We start from the raw sequence: 26,691 nt of genomic DNA, 5'->3' as shown, positions 1-26,691 counted from the left end.
AGTAAAGCGCTTTGAGTATGCCCACACAGAGGGCTCAGACAGCCAGACAGATAGACAGGTGTGGGCTTACAGTGACATCAACAGTGACCCAGGAGAAGTCCAAATGGCAACTGTAACATTATATAATATATTAATGATACCAATATTTCACAATGTACACACAGAAATATAACCTGTTTACATGCACATACCATCCAATCACATCACTCTCTCCAGATGTTGCTCTTGGCTCCTACAATCAGAATTCAGACATACAGTATGCTCAACTGACATAATCATGACACTCCTTCCTTGACATGCAGTTGTTTCTCTTTATCACAAATGTTGTACATGGAGGATGTTTCTGACACTACTGTGTCTACTATCACAGAACTAGAATTCAATTCTATTTTTATGTCTACTAAACTGTAGCTCCTCCCTCCGCCTTACCCCTTAGCAATAGAAAGCTTGCATATAGAAAGCTTGCTTATAAAAGGAGTCTTCCATTGTATAAATAACATTTCCCTACCCTACTGTTCACCACCTATCACATGCATTTGTCTCTCCTCATCACATATGATGTCATAGTTAACTTGAAAATGTAAATTGCTGCTATCCCAAGCTTTCTAGTGACTTGTTGAGAATATAATTTGCCAGTACATGGTACTTGGCAGTCACTACCTGTACATTGATATATACAATAGCTATCTGTAATACAAAAGACACAATCACTAACCATGATGTGAATGATGTCAAAGGACTCAATACTAAAGCCAAATACACATGCATAACACAAGCACACATGCACTCATTCAAACACATAATTGCATAATCACGCACGCACAGCATAAAACAAGCACAGTTGATCTCATATGAGAAAATCAGCAGTTCTAGTGCTATGGTACTCAAGTGTTCTGACTGAATTCTCCTGTGATCTGTTCTTTTTTTATTTTTTGTCATTTAGCACACACTCTTATCCAGAGCGACTTACAGGAGCAATTAGGGTTAAGTGCCTTGCTCAAGGGCACATCGACAGATTTTTCAACTAGTCGGCTCGGGGATTAGAACCAGCGACCTTTCGGTTACTGGCACAACGCTCTTAACCACTAGGCTACCTGCCGCCCGTTCTTCTGAAGTCTCATTGTTCTCTTGTTCTGCTGTTGGAGACAGTGTTCTAGTATTGTGGTGTTCTGTTGCTGTGGTTGCGCTGGTGCTGAGTTTTGGTTACTCTAGTAGTGTTCCTGTGTGGTTTCTTATCCTGTGCAGCAGGTGACAGTCGGCATCTTCTTGTTGGGACTTCTGTAGAGGTTAGTCACAGACTCCTGGTTCTCATCCCCATTAACCTGCTTGATCACCTCTCTGATGGGGGGAGGAGGAGGAGAACAAAAAAGAAGAAGAGAGAAAGAGAGTTAAAGGCATACCTCCACTGTATTGGCATTAGTATAATTAAGCAATAAGGCCTGAGGGGGTGTGGCAAATGGCCAAAATACCACGGCTAAGGGCTGTACTTAGGCACAACGCAACGTGGAACCCACAAACCCCCGAGGTGCTTATTGCTATTATAAACTGGTTACCAACGTAATTAGAAGAGTAAAAATAAATGTTTTGTCATACACGTGGTATACGGTCTGATATACCACGGGTTTCAGCCGATCAGCATTCAGAGCTCGAACCACCCAGTTTATAATGGGCATTAGAGTACAGAACACTCTTGCACACTAGAGGGCAGCAAAGCTTTACATATTGCTCTACATTTTGGTCTTGTAAGAACACTTAGCGAAAATATAAAAAAAGTATCCAACTCAGTCAGATCAGAGAGTACTCTAAGGAGAGCAACACATTTACAGGTAAAGATCACTTAGCAGAGAGAGAAAACAGAGATGTCTAGGATCTGGTATCTCTTACCTGGCCAGATGCAGCACGGCTTCTATGACATTAGATCCATCTTTAGCACTAGTCTCACAGAAGAGGGCATTATACGTCTGATAGGAAACAAACAACGCAATTCTCAATCAGGCCGATGTTCCATACATTGACCTGACCAGGCAAAATTCTGGGTCCTAGTTCTAGGCTATATTCTTGGGTACAACTAGAAGTGACTGTAAATCCCTCTGGATAAGATCATCTGCTAAATGACCAAAATAGAAATGTAACTAATGTCAAGTGTTAAGTAAGACGTTGGGGTTGAATGGTCTCACCATGGCCAGCTTCTCTCCGAAGCTGGTGGGGACACAGGTGACCCTGTCCTGTAGAGCCTGCTCTCTCAGGTCACACTTATTCCCAACTAGCATGATGGGAATGTCGTCCTGGGACACGTCCTGAACACAGATGGACAGCAGGTTAAAACACAGGCCAACAAAAACACCAACACCGACAACAAACACAACAACAACAACACTGCTATCCAAAACTCAACACTGGTTGCGTCCCAAATGGCACCCTATTCCCATTATAGTGCACTACTTTTGACCAGGGCCCATAGCGCTTTGTTCAAAAGTAGTGCACTATAGGGTGCCATTTGGGATGCACACACTGTTATCACACAACTCAACACTGCAACGATGCAACACAGCAATGACACGTATAAAAATGGTTGTCCACATTTAATTTTACATAGCCAACAACACAAGTAGGATAAGCAACGGCAAAATCAGTCAACCCCATAGTAGTTTACCTATTCAAATTGTTCAGCCTGTCACATTCTGAGCGAGAAAATAGCATGATTTAAGCGTGTGCGGGCACCAATGGTGTTGAATGCATAGGGCAGACCGGGGCTAAGTGTAACAGGTGTAACTGGCTACCCTATATTCAAGGTACATGATCCTTGGTTGTGCCAGTGGAATTTTTTTGAGGGGGACATTCAAGTCATCAATATCCCACTAGGCACGCGTAGTTTTGATTTACATTTGGTTGAGTTGTCAACTAACGTGAATTCAATGTGAAATCAAACAAAAATGTCTCCCTGTCTTTGGATTTAGGTAAAAAGTTGGGTGGAAAAAATTCCCTTACGTTGATGACTTTTTGCAAATCCAATGAGTTTTTCACGTTGATTCAACGTCATCAAATCTGATTTTTTTTATTGAAATGACATAGACACAACGTTGCTTCAACCAGTTTTTGCCCAGTGGGATGCTGCTATAACTAGCAACAAGACAGCCAAATGTTTAGACTTTAGAGTTTGTGTTCTGGCTAATGATTAGCCCAATGGGGTAAATCGACAACCCTCAGTCTAATTATTTATAGCCACTATGCTGCATCAGGTGATAATAATTACTGACAAATAGCACACCTGCCTGATAATATGGACTAATAAGTTATATTGGGTTCATTTTTGGAAGGGGAAATTATATTTTAAATGTTAGCATAATTTTATATTAATTCATTTTGGAGTAGGATGTCCTTTTAAAAAGTCACCAGAACCTTCTCACAGTCATTCTCCCCCCAAAATGTTTAGATCCCTCCATGACCTGTAGTATGCTGTGATATGTGCTTTTGTCACTATATATTTGTGTTATCTAATGTTATGGAGGATAGTTATTGTGTATACTACAAAATGGCTGCCGTGGCATCACCCAAATGTGTGCTACTCATTGGTGGTGGATAAGGTGAGTTTTAACCTTACTATGTGAAGTGCCTTGAGCATCTGGAAAAGTGTCATGTAAATCGAATCAATTGGATGTAAAAATGTATCATATAAATCCAATCAATTATTACTACCTCAATCATGTCCACCCATTCTCGCACGTTGAGAAAGCTCTTTTCACAGGTGACATCATACAGCAGGAGGACCCCGTCGGCTCGTCTGAAGTAGGACTTGGCAATGCTGCGGAACCTACGACACACACACACAGGGCTAGAGGTTAACACAGCACCACTACATAGGCTGAAACAGACTGTTCACTAACACATGCAAACACACACACCTCTCCTGGCCTGCTGTGTCCCATAGCTGTAGTAGGGTAGGCTCTCCATCCACTACTAGAGTCTTCATCTGAAAGTCCACCCCTGAGGATAAACACAAGAGGATGTTCAAACACACTACTCCAAAAGACAGTCACATTACCATCTAAAATATATATTCTATAGCTGTCCCAGGCAGCTACGCATGCATTCAACACCACCACCATGGGATGGAGCCCTGGAGACTTGTAATTCCGGGCCAGTTCGGCTTCACAAGCCAAGCTGTGTTGAGGAGAATAGTGTAAAAGCGTGATTAACCAATGCCCGAGCGGTCCAGCTAGACTAAATCCTTGTTCACCATTTACAGTCAAAACTAATGTGTGGATAGAATGATAATGTAAGCAAGTGAGAGCTAACACAGGTTTGCTGACACACCCACCTAGGGTGGCGCTGGTGTTTCCTCGGAACTCGTTTTTGCAGAGGCGGAGCAGGAAGCTGGACTTGCCCACCGCTGCATCGCCCGCCAACACCACTCTGTAGGCCTTCTCTGATGTCATATAGCCCAGGTCAGCTGACTCCTTTTCTTTCCCCTATACACAGAGAGAGAGAGAGAGAGAGGGGGGGGGGAGAGAGAGAGAGAGGAGAGAGAGAGAGAGAGAGGGGGTGAGGGGTGAGAGAGAGAGAGGGGGAGGCAGAGAGAGAGAGAGAGAGAGAGAGAGAGAGAGAGAGAGGGGGGGTGGGAGAGAGAGGGGGAGGGAGAGAGAGAGAGAGAGAGAGAGAGGGGTGAGAGAGAGAGAGGGAGGGAGGAGAGAGAGAGAGAGAGAGAGAGAGAGAGAGAGAGAGAGAGAGAGAGAGAGAGAGAGAGAGAGAGAGAGAGAGAGAGAGAGAGAGAGAGAGAGAGAGAGAGAGAGAGAGAGAGAGAGAGAGAGAGAGAGAGAGAGAGAGAGAGAGAGAGAGAGAGAGAGAGAGAGAGAGAGAGAGAGAGAGAGAGAGAGAGAGAGAGAGAGAGAGAGAGAAAGAAAGAAAGAGAGAGAAAAAAAAGAGAGAATGTGAACGGGAGAGAAAAAGAGAAAGAACGAGAGACAAAAGAGTGAGAGAGGATTAAAGGCACACCTTGACTGTATTGTACCGGGCCATGTCATAATACTGGAATGACGTCCTCCTGAACTAAGTCAAACATTTACACTCACGTGTCTTCTACCAAGTCTGCCTGCTAACCAAGTTATTCCGCCAAGTGTATGTTTCTTTTTTAAATAGTTTTAAAGCTCCAAAATGAGCTTTTAATTTAGTTCTACAATCCAGCATTTACACTCTCCTCTCTTGTCCTCTCCTCACACCACTGCCCTCTGTCCTGTACCTCATTGGTGATTGCAGAGAGGGCTTTGCGTGTGGACGCTACAGAGCTGGTCCGGCTGACTGACTCCAAGGGTTTCCAGTCCAGGACAGAATCACTGTCTGATCCAAGCACCATCTCATCCCGCAACTCTGCAACCTGACACATTAACACTATTGCATTAACATCACTACATAATGAGCGTTATCAGTAACAATATGTGTACGTAGTACAAGTGGATGACGATGTGTGTATAATGTCGTTGTGTGTGTGTTTGTGTGTGTGTTTGTGTGTTTGTGCATTACTGTAAAGAGTGTGTATGTTTGTGTGTGTGTGTTTGCGTGTGTGTGTGTGGGTGTGTTTGTGTCCGTGTCTGTGTGTGTAATAAGCATGTGTGTGTGTATGTGTGTGTGTGCGTATAGTGTGTATGTGTGTACTACTGCATAGTCTGTGTGTGTGTGTGTGTTTGTATGTAGCGTTTGTGTGTGATGTAGTGTGTATGTGTGTGTATTACTGTAGAGTGTACTGTATGTTTGTGTGTCTTACGTCGTTGTCCGAGTGGTCTCCCGCCAGGCTGTCGGTGTTCCCGGCCGCCCTCTGTTCCTCCTCATGCCCTTTGACCTCCTGCTCAGAGTCGTATCCCTTGTTGGAGCCGCGCAGCGTGGACATGCCGCTGTCTAGGCAGCTCTCGGGCAGGCTGTCTACCTCGGAGATGCATTTGCGCTGCATGGCCGGGTCACACAGAGCCAGGGCTAGGGTGTCCAGACTGGGCCTCCGACACCCCAGAGAACTCCCATCACCTTCACCTCCACACAGGCCCAGCGGGTCGCCGTCCTCATCCACACCCGCCTGGTAGAACCTGGGACAGTATAGACAGACAGAGGTATCCCTGTCTGTCACAACATCCACACAGTCTACTCGAAACAGAAACCCTTCCTCGCTACCGCTAAGCTAGCTCCAACAACCATGGTAGAACATAGACTGTGCGGTTTTGTGTCCTGTATGGATGGCTATGAGCATACAATGCAAACACGCATGTGGACCACTCTAATACTGGTCCACACTGCACACACGTGTCCAGTGCTAATCTTCCACCTGAGAATAATTGTACATCAACTTGATTTTGAGCACACACACGTACGTGTGCAGTGTGGACCAGTATTAGAGTGTATGTGCTGGACAAACACACCAGCAGGCTGTTGCTAGTACTGTCTTACCTGTCCAGGTATGGAGATGAGTAACAGATGCTCCTGCTCCTCCTGCTAATGGTGCTGGCTGGGGAAGCACAGCTACCACGCTGAAACACAACCACAACATCACTGTCACAACTGTCTGGGTCACTGTGTGTGGGTGTGGGTGGGGGTGTGTTTTTGTGTGTGTGTGGGTGTGTGTGTCCATACACGTATGTGTGCGTACGTGTGCACTGAGCTGTTGTCTTAGCTCTCTCGAATAACACCTGTGATTGCTTTATGCCTCTCTCCCATGTCAATATGCCTTATTGATGTTTCGGTTATTTCTTATTGTACTATTTCACTGTAGATCCCCCAGCCCAGCTCAACCTGCCTTAGATAGCTCCTTTGTCCCACCCCCCATACACGCAGAGACCGACTCAATCGGTGCCTCCAGTGATGCTCTCTTTCATCGTTACCCAACGCTTAGGTTTACCTCCACTGTACTCATATCCTTCCATGTCCTTGTCTGTACATAATGCCCTGAATCTATTCTACAACGCCCAGAAATCTGCTCCTTTTTTTCTCTGTACCCAACGCACTAGAAGACCAGTACTTAAAGCCTTTAGCCGTATCCTTATTCTACTCCTCCTCTGTTCCTCTGGTGATGTAGAGGTTAACCCAGGCCCTGTAGCCCCCAGTATCACTCCTACTCCCCAGGCGTTATCATTTGTTGACTTCTGTAACCGTAAAAGCCTTGGTTTCTTGCACGTTAACATCCGAAGCCTCCTCCCTAAGTTTGAGTTATTCACTGCGTTAGCACACTCCGCCAACCCTGATGTTCTAGCAGTGTCTGAATCCTGGCTTAGGAAGGCCACCAAAAATCCTGAAATTTCCATCCCCAACTACAACATTTTCTGTCTCGATAGAACTGTCAAAGGGGGTGGGATTGCAATCTACTGTAGAGATAGCCTGCAGAGCTCTATCGTACTATCCAGGTCTGTGTCCAAACAGTTTGAGCTTCTACTTCTAAAAATCCACCTTTCCAGAAATGTCTCTCACTGTTGCCGCTTGCTACAGACCCCCCTCAGCCCGAGCTGTGCCCTGGACACCATATGTAAATTGATTGTCCACCATTTATCCTCAGAGTTCGTACTGCTTGGTGACCTAAACTGGGATATGCTTAACACCCCGGCCAACCTACAATCTAAACTAGATGCCCTCAATCTCACACAAATTATCAACGAACCTACCAGGTACAACCCTAAATCTGTAAACATGGGCACCCTCATAGATATCATCCTGACTAATTTACCCTCTAAATACACCTCCGCTGTCTTCAACCAGGATCTCAGCGATCACTGCCTTATTGCTTGCGTCCGTAATGCGTCCGCGGTCAAACGACCACCCCTCATCATTGTCAAACGCTCCCTAAAACACTTTAGCGAGCAGGCCTTTCTAATTGACCTGGCCCGGGTATCCTGGATGGATATTGACCTCATCCCGTCAGTAGAGGATGCCTGGATGTTCTTTAAAAGTGCTTTCCTCTCAATCTTAAATAAACATGCCCCATTCAAAAAATTCAGAACTAAGAACAGATATAGCCCTGGTTCTCCTCAGACGTGACTGCCCTTGACCAGCACAAAAACATCCTGTGGCGTACTGCATTAGCATCGAACAGCCCCCGCGATATGCAACTTTCAGGGAAGTCAGGAACCAATATACACAATCAGTTAGGAAAGCAAAGGCTATCTTTTTCAAACAGAAATTTGCATCCTGTAGCATTAACTCCAAAAAGTTTTGGGACACTGTAAAGTCCATGGAAAATAAGAGCACCTCCTCCCAACTTCCCACTGCACTGAGGCTAGGAAACACTGCCAAACATGCCCTCGTAAAACGGACTATCCTACTGATCCTTGACTTCAGCGATGTCATTTACAAAATAGCCTCCAACACTCTACTCAGCAAATTGGATGTAGTCTATCACAGTGCCATCCGTTTTGTCACCAAAGCCCCATATACTACCCACCATTGTGACCTGTACGCTCTTGTTGGCTGGCCCTCACTACATATTCGTCGCCAAACCCACTGGCTCCAGGTCATCTATAAATCACTGCTAGGCAAATCCCTGTCTTATCTTAGCTCACTGGTCACCATAGCAACACCCACCCGTAGTCTGCGCTCCAGCAGGTATATCTCACTGGTCATCCCCAAAGCCAACACCTCCTTTGGCCGCCATTCCTTCCAGTTCTCTGCTGCCAATGACTGGAACGAACTGCAAAAATCTCTGAAGCTGGAGACTCTTATCTCCCTCACTAACTTTAAGCATCAGTTGTCAGAGCACCTTACCGATCACTGCACCTGTACACAGCCATTCTGAAATTAGCCCACCCAACTACCTCACCCTCATATTGTTATTTATTTTGCTAATTTGCACCCCAGTATCTCTATTTGCACATAATCTTTTGCACATCTACAGTGGGGCAAAAAATTATTTAGTCAGCCACCAATTGTGCAAGTTCTCCCACTTAAAATGATGAGAGAGGCCTGTAATTTTCGTCATAGGTACACGTCAACTATGACAGACAAAATGAGGGAAGAAAATCCAGAAAATCACATTGTAGGATTTTTAATGAATTTATTTGCAAATTATGGTGGAAAATAAGTATTTGGTCAATAACAAAAGTTTCTCAATACTTTGTTATATACCCTTTGTTGGCAATGACACAGGTCAAACGTTTTCTGTAAGTCTTCACAAGGTTTTCACACACTGTTGCTGGTATTTTGGCCCATTCCTCCATGCAGATCTCCTCTAGAGCAGTGATGTTTTGGGGCTGTCGCTGGGCAACACGGACTTTCAACTCCCTCCAAAGATTTTCTATGGGGTTGAGAACTGGAGACTGGCTAGGCCACTCCAGGACCTTGAAATGCTTCTTACGAAGCCACTCCTTCGTTGCCCGGGCGGTGTGTTTGGGATCATTGTCATGCTGAAAGACCCAGCCACGTTTCATCTTCAATGCCCTTGCTGATGGAAGGAAGTTTTCACTCAAAATCTCACGATACATGGCCCCATTCATTCTTTCCTTTACACGGATCAGTCGTCCTGGTCCCTTTGCAGAAAAACAGCCCCAAAGCATGACGTTTCCACCCTCATGCTTCACAGTAGGTATGGTGTTCTTTGGATGCAACTCAGCATTCTTTGTCCTCCAAACACGACGAGTTGAGTTTTTACCAAAATGTTCTATTTTGGTTTCATCTGACCATATGACATTCTCCCAATCCTCTTCTGGATCATCCAAATGCACTCTAGCAAACTTCAGACAGGCCTGGACATGTACTGGCTTAAGCAGGGGGACACGTCTGGCACTGCAGGAGTCCCTGGCGGCGTAGTGTGTTTCTGATGGTAGGCTTTGTTACTTTGGTCCCAGCTCTCTGCAGGTCATTCACTAGGCCCCCCCGTGTGGTTCTGGGATTTTTGCTCACCGTTCTTGTGATCATTTTGACCCCACGGGGTGAGTTCTTGCGTGGAGCCCCAGATCGAGGGAGATTATCAGTGGTCTTGTATGTCTTCCATTTCCTAATAATTGCTCCCACAGTTTATTTCTTCAAACCAAGCTGCTTACCTATTGCAGATTCAGTCTTCCCAGCCTGGTGCAGGTCTACAATTTTGTTTCTGGTGTCCTTTGACAGCTCTTTGGTCTTGGCCATAGTGGAGTTTGGAGTGTGACTGTTTGAGGTTGTGGACAGGTGTCTTTTATACTGATAACAAGTTCAAACAGGTGCCATTAATACAGGTAACAAGTGGAGGACAGAGGAGCCTCTTAAAGAAGAAGTTACAGGTCTGTGAGAGCCAGAAATCTTGCTTGTTTGTAGGTGACCAAATACTTATTTTCCACCATAATTTGCAAATAAATTCATAAAAAATCCTACAATGTGATTTTCTGGATTTTTTCCCCTCAATTTGTCTGTCATAGTTGACGTGTACCTATGATGAAAATTACAGGCCTCTCTCATCTTTTTAAGTGGGAGAACTTGCACAATTGGTGGCTGACTAAATACTTTTTTCCCCCACTGTATCATTCCAGTGTTAATACGAAATTGTAATTATTTTGCACTATGGCCTATTTAATGCCTTACCTCCATAACTTACTATATTCACACACACTGTATATATATTTGCAGTTGTAAATGAGAAATTGTTCTCAACTGGCTTACCTGGTTAAATAAAGGTGGGAAAAAAATGAAAAAAGTACTGAACCCTATGTGTGAGTATAGGAATTATCATTAGATGAGAGTGTGTGAAGAAGAGTGGAAGTTATGAGGTTATGAGGAGAGTGAGTTAGGGGTCAAGACTAAAAGATGTTGTTGTTGTCTGTCTTTGCCTCTCAGACATGGTTCAGATGATTCCTCCAACAGACAAGCCCTTAGGACTGCCATTAGAGATTCAACCCTGACGTTAAAAGCAGAGAGATCAGAGAGAAAGAGAGAGAGAGAGTGATGGGAAGATGAGGATAAAAGGGGTGTTGGATAGGGGGGCAGATTGAAGGAGGGGGACAGATGAACAAAGATAAGAGGCAGGGAGAGAGCGAGAGAGAGAGCGTGCTGGTGTTGTTACCGTGGCTTTGTGGGTGTCTACCTCACCTTATTGCTCTTGCTGAGGGTGTTCTCCAGGGAACTGCGCAGCCTGTCATTACTGTCATGGAGCTTCCTGTTGGCTGTTCTATAGAGGGGAATAGAGGAGGGAGAGAAGCAGAGGATGAGAGAGAGGAATAGAAACAGAGGAGGTGAGAGGGGAGGATAAGAACGGGAAGGGGTGAATAAAAGAGCCCTTGGCAGGTCTTCTGAGGAAAATGACTTGAGGTTTTCAAAAACAGAAACTCTTCAAGATTTTCCAAGGCTTACAACTTCATGTTCGTCAGTTAACAGGCTGCTCACGGTAACATCAAGTTGTGAGTCTTGAAGTGTTCCTGTTTGTGTGTCAGGCGAGCACTGTGATTGGCCAGACTTACTGTAGGATCTCTATCTGTCGCTCCAGGTTATCCCTCTCATCAGAGAACTCTCTCATCATCACCTCATCCCTGCACATACAAACACAGTCATTCACAACTAATACATACACTTTCATAAACACTCATAACACATACTCCATACTCATAACACATACTACATACACTCTCATAACACATACTACATAAACTACAATAACACATACTACACAAACTACAATAACAGATACTACACAAACTATAATAACACATACTACACAAACTATAATAACACATACTACACAAACTATAATAACACATACTACACAAACTACAATAACACATACTACATAAACTACAATAACACATACTACATAAACTACAATAACACATACTACACAAACTATAATAACACATACTACATAAACTACAATAACACATACATGAATTCTCCAAAAACAGGTTGTACATTCTAATAATGCAGACAAAAGCAGTCACTTCAACAATCTCAAAGAATTGGCACATTCACAACACAAACTTTGTTTGAACGGAACGGGTTCAAAAGCGAAGTGTGAGACTGGTTGCCAGGTAACCAGGTTGTGAGACTATGTGAGTGTGAGGTCACACTAGGATATCCTGTTACAAGCCTGACAAACATGTTACCACCACAGGGACGGGAGGGAGCAGCCAGGCACACAGACAGGGAGGCAGTCACACTGGCCTTGGGCAGTGGCCTCTGCTGCCTGACTGACTGAGTGACTGGATGGCTCAAGGCGAAACCACAGCCCAGGCTGGGATGAGGTGTCAAAGGGTCTGTGTGTGTGTGTGTGTGTTTTGGCTTTGTGACTGTGTGTTGTGTGTCTCAGTGTACTTTGGGATTCTCAATGTGCCACTGCAGAAAAATCTGATTGATCATTTCACAAATAGTATTACATCTAGTAGATATTAGATTATTACTAATGACATCACTAGATTATGTAACGGCATGACATATGTGTATGATTTATTAACAGTTCAACACTGATTATGTAATACATGCAGACGATTGTGCCTCATGCACAATGGGTGTCTAACACCCATGATACAGTAACTGTGTGTGTGTGTGTGTGTGTGTGTGTGTGTGTGTGTGTGTGTGTGTGTGTGTGTGTGTGTGTGTGTGTGTGTGTGTGTGTGTGTGTGTGTGTGTGTGTGTGTGTGTGTGTGTGTGTGTGTGTGTGTGCGTGTGTGTGTATGTGTGTGTGTGTGTGTGTGTGTGTGTGTGTGTGTGTGTGTGTGTCACCGCTCAGAGTTGATGCTGTGGTCTGTCAGGTCACTCTTTAGAGAGGCCAGTTCACTCTGCAAGAAGGCTATGTTAGTGTGAGACTGCATCAACTCCTGCTTCAAACGCTGGTTTTCCTGAGGAGAGAGAGAGAGAGAGAGAGAGACAGAGAGAGAGAGAGAGAGAGAGAGAGAGAGAGAGAGAGAGAGAGAGAGAGAGAGAGAGAGAGAGAGGTAAAGAGAGGGGGAGAGAGCAAAAGAGAGAGTGATAAAGGGAGCGTGATAGAGAAGAGAGAGAGAGTAGGGTTTAGCGACAGGCGACAGCATGGTCAGAGCCAGAATGATTCAGCTCCATTGTCTTTATTAGTGTACAGAGTGATATAGGACTAGCAAGAAGACCCATCTCACCAGAGTCAGTTCGTTGATCTTTCTCTTCAGGGTTGAAGACTCGTCTTTCATATTGATGTTCTTGTACTGGTCTTCAATCTGAGGGAGTAGACACTTACAGTGAGGGAAAAAAGTATTTGATCCCCTGCTGATTTTGTACATTTGCCCACTGACAAAGAAATGATCAGTCTATAATTTTAATGGTAGGTTTATTTGAACAGTGAGAGACAGAATAACAACAACAAAATCCAGAAAAACGCATGTCAAAAATGTTATAAATTGATTTGCATTTTAATGAGGGAAATAAGTATTTTACCCCCTCTCAATCAGAAAGATTTCTGGCTCCCAGGTGTCTTTTATACAGGTAACGAGCTGAGATTAGGAGCACACTCTTAAAGGGAGTGCTCCTAATCTCAGCTTGTTACCTGTATAAAAAACACCTGTCCACAGAAGCAATCAATCAATCAGATTCCAAACTCTCCACCATGGCCAAGACCAAAGAGCTCTCCAAGGATGTCAGGGACAAGATTGTAGACCTACACAAGGCTGGAATGGGCTACAAGACCATCACCAAGCAGCTTGGTGAGAAGGTGACAACAGTTGGTGAGATTATTCACAAATGGAAGAAACACAAAATAACTGTCAATCTCCCTTGGCCTGGGGCTCCATGCAAGATCTCACCTCGTGGAGTTGCAATGATCATGAGAACGGTGAGGAATCACAGGACAACTTCACTGCATCAAAGGGACGATGGACCGCACCATGTACCGTCAAATCTTGGGTGAGAACCTCCTTCCCTCAGCCAGGGCATTGAAAATGGGTTGTGGATGGGTATTCCGGCATGACAATGACCCAAAAAACACAGCCAAGGCAACAAAGGAGTGGCTCAAGAAGAGGCACATTAAGGTCCTGGAGTGGCCTAGCCAGTCTCCAGACCTTAATCCCATAGAAAATCTGTGGAGGGAGCTGAAGGTTCGAGTTGCCAAACGTCATCCTCGAAACCTTAATGACTTGGAGAAGATCTACAAAGAGGAGTGGGACAAAATCCCTCCTGAGATGTGTGCAAACCTGGTGGCCAACTACAAGAAACATCTGACCTCTGTGATTGCCAACAAGGGTTTTGCCGCCAAGTATGTTTTGCAGAGGGGTCAAATACTTATTTCCATCATTAAAATGCAAATCAATTTATAAAATTTTTGACGTGCGTTTTTCTGGATTTTTTTGTTGTTATTCTGTCTCTCACTGTTCAAATAAACCTACCATTAAAATTATAGACTGATCATGTCTTTGTCAGTGGGCAAACGTATAAAATCAGCAGGGGATGAAATACTTTTTTCCCTCACTGTATAACACAGGTGCCAAATCTTAGGTTAATTGTTCACTTTTTCATAACAGCATGAAACTTGGCCCCAAACTGTGTACCAAGTTTCATACTTCTATGGAAAAGTTAACATTTATTTCACACCACCTGAACTATAAAGGATATCTTTAGTGTGTACTAGATGGAACAGTGTAAGTGATGAACAGTCGAATGGTAAACTCACCAGCTGCATCTTCTGGACCTTGTGCTGCAGCTCACACACCTCAGTCTCATAGTGTCTCTTCAGCTCACTCAGAGCTGCCTCAGTCTTCTTGGCCTCCTACCGATAACAGAATAGAACATGGTTTAGCATCATCCCATCGCTTATGGCCTCCACAAGGATATAAGACACAATTATAAAGGCTTACATCATCAACTGTTCACACACTGCCAATATACAGATTCCCCTACTGCCAAAATCCCAACTACTGTCCAAATCAAATGGCACAGTGTGTGTGTGTGTGTGCGTGTGTTTCTGTGTGTGTGTGTGCGTGTGTTGTACTTCTTTTATATCACTCCTCTATGTTCCACTGATAAGAGGTTGTGCTGTGCTATTTTAGGGCAGTTTGAGTGACAGGTGTAGGGGGCCAGGGTGTATCAAGGAACATGAGTGCTGAAGTAGTAGATTGCTTTTTACTGATCGGATACACTGTAACTGCCTCACTGGACGATGACATAGACTTTCAGATCCTTCCTTCTGATGTGTGTGTGTGTGGGTGCTTTTCTTAGACTAAGCAAACAGCAGCTGCACAACAAACAGAGCTGATGTAGCACACTTACATAATGTACATAACTACACACACACACACAGGGGGGAGATAAGTGTTCCCAGAGTAGAGGAATGAGAGATTCCAGGAATAGGAGCTTTCCATGGAAGTATGGAAACTGGACGTTTTCCGTCAACATCCCACTGGAGTTACTTCTAACAAATTATTATAAATAAACACAGTATATAAAATCCAGAAATGATAACAGGTTGACGTATCAGACCTCAACACAGCTGAGGAGTGTTTGAGGTTGTATGAGTAATCTGATCCCAAGTCCTCTCTATTTGACATGAGTGAAGAGATGAGCTCCACCCTTCTTATCACTGGCTAAACCCTGTAGGAACACAACCTGCCCAGACCGAATGATAACATGGACATCATTTCTAAAGTGAGAAGTGACAATCATGCAAGTGTGTGTCACCTGTTGCTGTGTGTTGTTCTCTGCTGCATGGATGCGTTGATCCATCTCCTCCTCCATCTCACTGAGCTGCATGGCGGCTTGGTCATGGGCTCTGAGCAGAAATACAACATAGTACTGTAACTTCATATATTATATCGGTATTGGTGTGTGTGTATTTGGGTCGTTCCACCATTTCGGTACCTTTTGAGAAGTGTAATTTGGTCAAAGAAACGTTGGATTTCACCTAATTTTAACATGCTCAACTTCATTAAAAAGCGTTTTCCCATCGAAAGAGGTTAAATAAATAAAAAATATTATAGTAAGTGCCTATTAAGTGCCAAATAAAGTAAAAGGTTGACCGTGACAGGGTTGATTATTTCTTCTTAAATCAGCCATAAATCCCATTGTGACAGGGGGAATGGAAGCTTGTTGTGTGCAACAGGAAGTGGCAATTGAATGCATTATTGCATCATTTTTTCTATTTATTTATTTCTAGCCTATCTATGGGTAACAGGGTTGACGTGTTATGCTCGACCTGCTCAGTTAAATAATAATCTTCAGAAATGACTTTGTCAAAGCAACAAAATAACTAGGGCTTTACAATGATGGGGAAGTTTAGGGATTAAGTGGGTTAAAATCTTCCTAGAATGACACAGGGTTGACGGAGGGATAACTATGGCCCTTTAGCAAGCCTTTATTCATATAAACATTTGATTTATTGTGGTCTCCATGTGGTCTAGATTAAAGAGCACTTCATTTAATATAACAGGCCTTATAAAATTATATATTGGAGCACAATTTCTACTTAAAACATCAAATGGATGCAAAAGGCACTCTTTTCGTAGAACGACCCATTTGTATTTGAGGACGTGTATGATAGAATGTCTGCATGTGTACAGTGTATGTACAGTATGTGTGTTTAAGCGAACTGCAGTTGTCGGTGAGTGTGCGCATCGCGTGCGTGCGTGTGTTAGTACCGTTTCACAGCCAGGGCTAGGTTCTCCATCTCAGCATTGTGCTGCTTGATCTCTCTGGTGAAGCTCATGATGACTCTCTCGTACTGAGGCACCATCCTGGGCTCTGTCATACTGATGTTCTGGTACAGCGTGGCTGCCTGCTCATTCCTACAGACACAACACAGACAGACAAATGGACAGACAGGCAGACAGACACACAGACATACACGCAGACAGACACACGGACAAAAACACACAACACAGACAGACGGACGGACAGACAGACGGACAGGAGACAGGGGAATGTCAATACAAGTTACAACAGCATAAGGCCTTTCATCTAAAACACATTTGGAACAGCTACAGTATACTTGGAACAGAACAGCTCCATTTGATTTGTAGCATGCTTCATAAAACAACAGGTGTAGACTAACAGTGAAATGCTTACTTTTCCAACCATGCAGCGTTTTTAAATGACAAGGAATAAATACACAGCAAATAACGAATATCAATAACGAGTATAAAATAACATGGCTATATACAGGGAGTACCAATATCGATGTGCAGGCGTACGAGGTAATTGAGGTAGCTATGTACAGTGGGGGAAACAAGTATTTAGTCAGCCACCAATTGTGCAAGTTCTCCCACTTAAAAAGATGAGAGAGGCCTGTAATTTTCATCATAGGTACACGTCAACTATGACAGACAAAATGAGAAAAAAAAATCAAGAAAATCACATTGTAGGATTTTTTATGAATTTATTTGCAAATTATGGTGGAAAATAAGTATTTGGTCAATCACAAAAGTGTCTCAATACTTTGTTATATACCCTTTGTTGGCAATGACACAGGTCAAACGTTTTCTGTAAGTCTTCACAAGGTTTTCACACACTGTTGCTGGTATTTTGGCCCATTCCTCCATGCAGATCTCCTCTAGAGCAGTGATGTTTTGGGGCTGTCGCTGGGCAACACGGACTTTCAACTCTCTCCAAAGATTTTCTATGGGGTTGAGATCTGGAGACTGGCTAGGCCACTCCAGGACCTTGAAATGCTTCTTACGAAGCCACTCCTTCGTTGCCCGGGCGGTGTGTTTGGGATCATTGTCATGCTGAAAGACCCAGCCACGTTTCATCTTCAATGCCCTTGCTGATGGAAGGAGGTTTTCACTCAAAATCTCACGATACATGGCCCCATTCATTCTTTCCTTTACACGGATCAGTCGTCCTGGTCCCTTTGCAGAAAAACAGCCCCAAAGCATGATGTTTCCACCCCCATGCTTCACAGTAGGTATGGTGTTCTTTGGATGCAACTCAGCATTCTTTGTCCTCCAAACACGACGAGTTGAGTTTTTACCAAAAAGTTATATTTTGGTTTCATCTGACCATATGACATTCTCCCAATCCTCTTCTGGATCATCCAAATGCACTCTAGCAAACTTCAGACGGGCCTGGACATGTACTGGCTTAAGCAGGGGGACACGTCTGGCACTGCAGGATTTGAGTCCCTGGCGACGTAGTGTGTTACTGATGGTAGGCTTTGTTACTTTGGTCCCAGCTCTCTGCAGGTCATTCACTAGGTCCCCCCGTGTGGTTCTGGGATTTTTGCTCACCGTTCTTGTGATCATTTTGACCCCACGGGGTGAGATCTTGCGTGGAGCCCCAGATCGAGGGAGATTATCAGTGGTCTTGTATGTCTTCCATTTCCTAATAATTGCTCCCACAGTTGATTTCTTCAAACCAAGCTGCTTACCTATTGCAGATTCAGTCTTCCCAGCCTGGTGCAGGTCTACAATTTTGTTTCTGGTGTCCTTTGACAGCTCTTTGGTCTTGGCCATAGTGGAGTTTGGAGTGTGACTGTTTGAGGTTGTGGACAGGTGTCTTTTATACTGATAACAAGTTCAAACAGGTGCCATTAATACAGGTAACGAGTGGAGGACAGAGGAGCCTCTTAAAGAAGAAGTTACAGGTCTGTGAGAGCCAGAAATCTTGCTTGTTTGTAGGTGACCAAATACTTATTTTCCACCATAATTTGCAAATAAATTCATTAAAAATCCTACAATGTGATTTTCTGGATTTTTTTCTCCTCAATTTGTCTGTCATAGTTGACGTGTACCTATGATGAAAATTACAGGCCTCTCTCATCTTTTTAAGTGGGAGAACTTGCACAATTGGTGGCTGACTAAATACTTTTTTTCCCCACTGTACATATAGTAGGGGTAAAGTAGATAATAGACTGATCTGGAGCAGCAGTGTATGTGGTGTACGGCCTATGGCGTGTGTGTGTGTGTGTGAGAGTGTGTGGCGTTAGTATGCATATGTGCGCATGTTATGTGTGTGTGGGCGTATGTAGTGTGTGTGTGTGTGTTGGGGTGTCAGTGTAAGTATGTGTGTGTGGGTAGAGACCACTGTGTGTGCATTGAGTCAGTGCAAGAGTGTTTTAAAAACGAGACCCTTCAAAAAAATTGTGAATGGAGGTAGTAGATATTTTTTTTTAATAAAAAATAGAAATAGTGACACAAGGAATAAATACAGTGAATAACGAATAACAATAATGAGTCAAAAGAACATGTATACAGGGAGTACAAGTACCGAGTCGATGTGCAGGTGTACAAGGTAATTGAGGTAGCTATGTACATATACTGTAGGTAGGGGTAAAGTGACTAGGCATCAGGATAAATAATAGACAGTAGCAGCAGCATATGTGGTGAGTGTGAAAGTATGTGTGTGGCGTCAGTATGCATGTGTGCGCATACTATGTGTGTGTGGGCATATGTAGTGTGTGTGAGTGTATGTGTTTGTTGGGGTGTCAGTGTAAGTATGTGTGAGTGTGTGGGTAGAATCAAGTGTGTGCATAGAGTCAGTGCAAAAAAGGGTCAATGCAGGTAGTCCGGGTAGCTAAATTGATGAGCTATTTAGCAGCCATGTTTATCTGTCTTATGGCTTGGGGGTAGAAGCTGTTCAGGGTCCTGTTGGTTCCAGACTTGGTGCACTGGTACCGCTTGCCATGTGGTTGCAGAGAGAACAGTCTATGGCTTGGGTGGCTGGAGTCTTTGACAATTTTTTGAGCTTTCCCCTGACACTGCCTGGTATAGAGGTCCTGGATGGCAGGGACCTCGGCCTCAGTGATGTACTGGGCCGTACTCACCACCCTCTCTAGTGCCTTGCGGTTGGATGCCTTGCATTTGCTGTACCAAGCGGTGATGCAGCCAGTCAAGATGCTCTCAATGGTGCAGCTGTAGAACTTTTGGAGGATCTGAGAGTCCATGCCAAATCTTTTCAGCCTTCTGAGGGGGAAGAGGTGCTGTCGTGCCCTCTTCACAACTGTGTGGGTGTGGACCACGTTAATTCCTTAGTGATGTGGTCACAGATGAACTTGAAGCTCTCGACCCGCTGCACTATAGCCCCATCGATGTGAATGTGCTGGCCCTCCGTTTCCTGTAGTCCACGATCAGCTCCTTTGTCTTGCTGATGTTGAGGAAGAGGTTGTTGTCCTGGCACCACACTGCCAGGTCTCTGACCTCCTCCCTATAGCCTCTTTGTTGTCGTTGGTCAGTCCTTCCACCGTCGTGTCGTCAGCAAAACTTGATGATGGTGTTGGAGTCGTGCGCGGCCAGGAAGTTGTGGATGAACAGGGAGTACAGCAGGATAGGACTAAGCACACACCCTTGAGGGGCCCATGTGTTGATGGTCAGTGTGGCAGATGTGTTGTTGCCTACCCTCACTGCCTGGGGAGGCCTGTCAGGAAGTCCAGGATCCAGTTGCAGAGGGAGGTGTTCAGTCCAAGAGTCCTGAGCTTGGTGATGAGCTTGGAGGGGACTATGGTGTTGAATGCTGAGCTGTAGTCAATGAACAGCATTCTTAAATAGGTATTCCTTTTGTCCAGGTGGGTGCGGGCAATGTGGAGTGCAATAGAGATTGCGTCATCTGTGGATCTGTTGGGGCGTATGCGAATTGGAGCGGGTCCAGGGTGTCTGGAATGATGGTGTTGATGTGAGCCATGACCAGCCTTTCCAAGCATTTCATGCCTATAGATGTGAGTGCTACTGGACGATAGTGATTTAGGCAGGTGTTCTAGGGCACAGGGACTATGTTGGTCTGCTTGAAACAAGTTGGTTTTACAGACCGGGTCAGGGATAGGTTGAAAATGTCAGTGAAGACACTTGCCAGTTGGTCAGCGCATGCTCTCAGTACGAGTCCTGGTATTCCATTTGGCCCCGCAGCTTTGCGAATGTTAACCTGTTTAAAGAATTTGTTCACATCGGCAATGGAGAGTGAGATCACATAGTCGTCCCGAACAGCTGGTGCGCTCATGCACGGTTCAGGGTTGCTTGCCTTGTGGTCCTCTGTAGCTCAATTGGTAGAGCATGGCGCTTGTAACGCCTGGGTAGTGGGTTCGATCCCCGGGACCACCCATACATAAAAAAATGTATGCACGCATGACTGTAAGTCGCTTTGGATAAAAGCCTCTACTAAATGGCATATTATTATATTATTATTAAGTGAGCCTTGAAGTGAGCATAGAAGGCATTTAGCTCGTCTGGTAGGCTAGCGTCGCTAGGCAGATCGCGGCTGGGTTTCCCTTAGTAATCTGTGATAGTTTGCAAGCCCTGCCACATCCATCGAGCATCAGAACCAGCGTAGTAGGATTCGATCTTAGTCCTCTATTGACGCTTTTCCTGTTTGATGGTCACGAGTTGAGATATTGCATGGAGCCCCAGACCGAGGGTGATTGACCGTCATCTTCAACTTCTTCCATTTTCTTATAATTGCGCCAACAGTTGTTGCCTTCTCACCAAGCTGCTTGCCTATTGTCCTGTAGCCCATCCCAGCCTTGTGCAGGTCTACAATTTTATCCCTGATGTCCTTACACAGGTCTCTGGTCTTGGCCATTGTGGAGAGGTTGGAGTCTGTTTGATTGAGTGTGTGGACAGGTGTCTTTTATACAGGTAACAAGTTCAAACAGGTGCAGTTAATACAGGTAATGAGTGGAGAACAGGAGGGCTTCTTAAAGAAAAACTAAAAGGTCTGTGAGAGCCGGAATTCTTACTGGTTGGTAGGTGATCAAATACTTATGTCATGCAATAAAATGCAAATGAATTACTTAAAAATCATACAATGTGATTTTCTGGATTTTTTCATAGGTACACTTCAACTCTCACAGTTGAAGTGTACCTATGATAAAAATTACAGACCTCTACATGCTTTGTAAGTAGGAAAACCTGCAAAATCGGCAGTGTATCAAATACTTGTTCTCCCCACTGTATGTAGGCTACAGTATTTACCTGATATCTATTCAGGTACTTACATTTACATGTAAATGTTGTAGTTTTTTGTGTGTTTTTTTTGCCTAATTAAGAAAGTAACTCATTCATGGCTCATTAAACTGCGTCAGATGGGTAGAGGTCTCTAAAGTGTGTGTGTGTGTATGTGTGTGTATGTGTTTGCCTTCGACAAGGTGACCAGATTATAATCCCTGAGCATATATACTCAGTGTCCTACAATCAACAGCACTGCCAAGATAGGCAGTGTCACTGGTACACACCACGGGTCTTAAAATCCAGGGCTTACAGAGGGAACACCTTCTTCAATGCAATGTTTCAAGTTAAGAAATGCAAAAAATAATTTTGTTAGTACTAAAAACATTATGATAGTAATGATAGTAATCAAAAGTGTCTGAAATGCCTGGTTGGGTTAGCTTGCGTGGGATCGAACCCCAGCCCCACCGGCCTTCTCACTTCTATATCTCCCTTAATTCACATCTGACACTATCAAAAACCAATAAAATCCCAATAAACATCATATTTTACAGTGAGAGGATTTTAAAAGGTGGTTGTTTGTCTATGACTGTAGAGTATTGGCTATATCCCTAGGAATCCAGCTCTACCCTAGCCTGGTTGCCCGAGTTTCTGCTTTAGCTAACCTCACTCCTCTGTTGTTTAATAACACATCTAGTTACATGCTTAGAATATATTCTTAAACTAGAACTACTTAGGAGTGGTACCATTACTGATCCCTGCTCTACTCCACCCATGGCTCTTCTATGGGCATACAATAGTATGGTGACCTTGGTCTCTGGATCTGAGGCCTGGGTGGATGTAGGCCTACTGAGTACAGGCATGACTGTTGTATCACACAATAATGAGAACATTTGATCCACAGCAATGGAAAACCCTCTGTCTCCATCACTAATGGAGTGCCCCAGGAGGGGTCCTTTTTCAAAGAAACCGGCTAAGATGTTAGTTCCAATGGGTGACTTTCTACAGCTGGTGAAGCTGGTGATCAAACAGTCATAATGAGGTCTATTTAAGATATGATGGGGCACATGGAATCACGGTGTTAATCAATGTCCCCTCCATGGTAGCATGTCAGGGCGCGGCTCAGTCCCATGCCAGCCCTAGGAGGGCTTTCTCTCTGACTGCTCAATGGGACGTAATTTCAAAACCTGTCATAGGATACTGATACCTTCCCTTCCTTCTTTCCTTTGTCTCTTTCTCTTGCTCATTCTTTCGGGGTTAGGTTGCTGCAAGGATTTCTATTGGTGCGCTTAGAGATATTTGATATATTTCATCCAAAACCTAGACTGGCCTGAGTAATGTGTGTGCACGAATGCACGTGCACACACATAGAGGTGTGAACCACATCTGGCTAATACAAGTGGGAGAAGTTTTGACACTGGAATAGCCCAACAGATTTAATTAAAACACAACAATAGTACACAAATATTTGGTATATACAGTTGAAGTCGGAAGTTTACATACACCTTAGCTAAATACATTTAACTCAGTTTTTCACAATTCCTGACATTTAATCCTAGTAAAAATTCCCTGTCTTAGGTCAGTTAGGATTACCACTTTATTTTAAGAATGTGAAATGTCAGAATAATAGTAGAGAGAATAATTGATTTCAGCTTGTATTTATTTCATCACATTCCCAGTGGGTCAGAAGTTTACATATACTCAATTAGTATTTTTGTAGCATTGCCTTTAAATTGTTTAACTTGGGTCAAACGTTTCAGGTAGCCTTCCACAAGCTTCCCACAATAAGTTGGGTGAATTTTGGCCCATTCCTCCTGACAGAGCTTGTGTAACTGAGTCAGGTTTGTAGGCCTCCTTGCTTGCACACGCTTTTTCAGTTCTGCCCACAAATGTTCTATAGGATTGAGGTCCGGGCTTTGTGATGGCCACTCCAATACCTTGACTTTGTTGTCCTTAAGCCATTTTGCCACAACTTTGGAAGTATGCTTGGGGTCATTGTCCATTTGGAAGACCCATTTGCGACCAAGCTTTAACTTCCTGACTGATGTCTTGAGATGTTGCTTCAATATATTCACTTAATTTTTCTTCCTCATGATGCCATCTATTTTGTGAAGTGCACCAGTCCCTCCTGCAGCAAAGCACCCCCACAGCATGATGCTGCCACCCCCGTGCTTCACGGTTGGGATGGTGTTCTTCGGCTTGCAAGCGCCCCCCTTTTTCCTCCAAACATAACGATGGTTATTATGGCCAAACAGTTCTATTTCTGTTTCATCAGACCAGAGACCATTTCTCCAAAAAGTACGATCTTTGTTCCCATGTGCAGTTGCAAACCATAGTCTGGCTTTTTTATGGTGGTTTTGGAGAAGTGGCTTCTTCCTTGCTGAGTGGCCTTTCAGGTTATGTCGATATAGGACTTGTTTTACTGTGGATATAGATACTTTTGTACCTGTTTCCTCCAGCATCTTCACAAGGTCCTTTGCTGTTGTTCTGGGATTGATTTGCACTTTTCGCACCAAAGTACGTTAATCTCTAGGAGACAGAACGCGTCTCCTTCCTGAGCGGTATGACGGCTTCGTGGTCCCATGGTGTTTATACTTGCGTACTATTGTTTGTACAGATAAACATGGTACCTTCAGGCGTTTGGAAATTGCTCCCAAGGATCAACCAGACTTGTGGAGATCTACAATTGTTTTTCAGAGGTCTTGGCTGATTTCCTTTGATTTTCCCATGATGTCAAGCAAAGAGGCACTGAGTTTGAAGGTAGGCCTTGAAATACATCCACAGGTACACCTCCAATTGACTCAAATGATGTCAATTAGCCTATCAGAAGCTTCTAAAGCCATGACATCATTTTCTGGAATTTTCCAAGCTGTTTAAAGGCACAGTCAACTTAGTGTATGTAAACTTCTGACCCACTGGAATTGTGATACAGTGAAATATAAGTGAAATCATCTGTCTGTAAACAATTGTTGGAAAAATTACTTGTGTCATGCACAAAGTAGATGTCAGAACCGACTTGCCAAAACTATAGTTTGTTAACAAGACATTTGTGGAGTTGTTGAAAAACGAGTTTTAATGACTCCAACCTAAGTGTATGTAAACTTCCGACTTCAACGGTATATATTATTAATCTATTATAAGGAGATAACCTGTAGCCTATTGGTTACACTGAAAATGTACATTGAAACTGTTTTATGCTTGCATTCCTATATGACGTTTGGACAATATGTAAATCAAAAGTGTATTATTAATTAATTGTTTTGTAATATGATCCATACTTGACCTGGGTATGAACTGGGCATGGTCCCCTAGTCGGGTCTGGAAATCTTCCCAGGCCTGAGAGGAGACTCCCCAGGTCTTGTGCTCCATGTCCCCGCAGTACACTTGCTCAGAGATCCGGTGGAAGCCGCTAATGAACTCCGCTAGATTGATTGTCCCGTCTCTGTCGGTGTCCAGTTTAGAGAATATGTGCTCTCTCTCCGTCGGCGGGACAAGGAGCTCTGAGCAGATTTGGACAAAGTCGTCTTTTTCAATCCGTCCAGAATTATCCACATCACAAGCGTGAAAGATCGAGCAGAGACTCTCCCGGTCGGTACCCATGGCTGGTAACGACATGGTTTAGTCTGGAGTGGAAAGCCCCACCAGACAACCACCGAAACCACCCGGGGAAAGACCACTATGGCCAACTATAACCTAAAGTTTTCGTCCAATTAAATTCCTTTCACCACGATCTTCCGAACTTCTTTCAAGTTTGACGTTTTATCCAAGTCTTTCTACACTGTCAAACACCTTGTCGAGGTACAAAAAAGGTCAACAAAAAATTAAGTTGTTATTCATTTTCTCCTGGACGACTTCGACCGCTTTGGCTAACAGTATTAATGTGTCGTTTGTCAAGTCTTCTTTCCGGTCTCTTGCCAGATGGACCTGTGAAGAGAGGTGGCCTTTCCTACTTCAGCACTCTCTTGTGTCGGCCTCTCGACTTCCAGAGGAACAGGCACAAAACAAACAAGGGCCGGGCGTCAGGCCAACCAGTTACAGAATTACCTGTAATCCATTGAATAAACTAAACACATCTAAACGCTGTTAAAAAGCCGCCGTTTCCATAGAGATTGTCTTGAAGACCAATACCCCCTTCGGTCTAACTGGCTGCCAGAGAATATGGGAAACTTTCAGTAACAAGCAGCATGTGAAAAATGTGTATGATACTTTGAGTAAATAAATAGATGATCATTTGGATAAAGCTTGCCTGACTATCACATCACCTTGACACCAGTAGCAGCGCATCGGTAAAATCACTGGGGAAGCCAGCAAAGAAGCCATATTACAACCTATGTGTTGTGATAATTGAGTTGTTTTCTCTATAACCTGTTAATTAATATGCCTTACGACCGTGATATATATGCCTAAAGGCTGAGACAATAAGAAGACAGAGGCAGAAAAAATTGTACCAGGTCCCCTGTAGCTCAGTTACATTTTCGTCATTTAGCAGACGCTCTTATCCAGAGTGACTTACAAATTGGTGCATTCACCTTATGATAGCCAGTGGGATAACCACTTTACAATATATCAAATGTTTTTTAGTTTTTTTTTACCCAAGAAGACTTGAGGCTGTAATCGCTGCCAAAGGCGCTTCAGCAAAGTACTGAGTAAAGGGTCTGAATACTTATCTAAATGTGATATTAAAGTGTTTATTTTATATATACATTTGCAAAATTTTCTAAAAACCAGTTTTTGCTTTGTCATTTCTGGGGTATTGTGTGTACAGCGACTCCTTCCATCTCTTTCCATAAATATGTATATAATTGGTCAAACCATTAATCAACCATTAATAAATGCCCTATAAATAATCTTATGAGTTGACAATAACTCCTTTATAACTGGTTTATAAGTACATTAGTAGTACATTATTAATAATTTACAAATTGTGAACATACTATGATCAAAC

General features: G+C 43.7%; 1 protein-coding gene across 1 annotated transcript; it reads right to left on the bottom strand.

Moving 5' to 3' along the window:
• On the bottom strand, window positions 1–25,696 carry LOC311144512 (ras and EF-hand domain-containing protein homolog). The gene is made up of 17 exons (XM_084180537.1): window positions 25,030–25,696; window positions 16,515–16,661; window positions 15,559–15,649; window positions 14,555–14,650; window positions 13,032–13,109; window positions 12,646–12,761; window positions 11,391–11,459; window positions 11,023–11,101; window positions 6,430–6,509; window positions 5,759–6,071; window positions 5,237–5,371; window positions 4,319–4,469; window positions 3,903–3,984; window positions 3,697–3,811; window positions 2,178–2,297; window positions 1,885–1,961; window positions 1–1,338 (listed from the first exon to the last, which is right to left on the bottom strand). The coding sequence occupies exons 1-17, from the start codon at window positions 25,359–25,361 to the stop codon at window positions 1,233–1,235; spliced, it is 2,187 nt and encodes a 728-aa protein (XP_084036663.1). The 5' UTR covers window positions 25,362–25,696; the 3' UTR covers window positions 1–1,232.
• Between the last annotated feature and the right edge of the window lie 995 nt (window positions 25,697–26,691).

This window comes from Coregonus lavaretus, assembly GCF_964263955.1.
Source record: "Coregonus lavaretus genome assembly, chromosome: 17".
Taxonomy (NCBI): domain Eukaryota; kingdom Metazoa; phylum Chordata; class Actinopteri; order Salmoniformes; family Salmonidae; genus Coregonus; species Coregonus lavaretus.
This window is presented reverse-complemented; position numbering and strand designations above follow the sequence as displayed.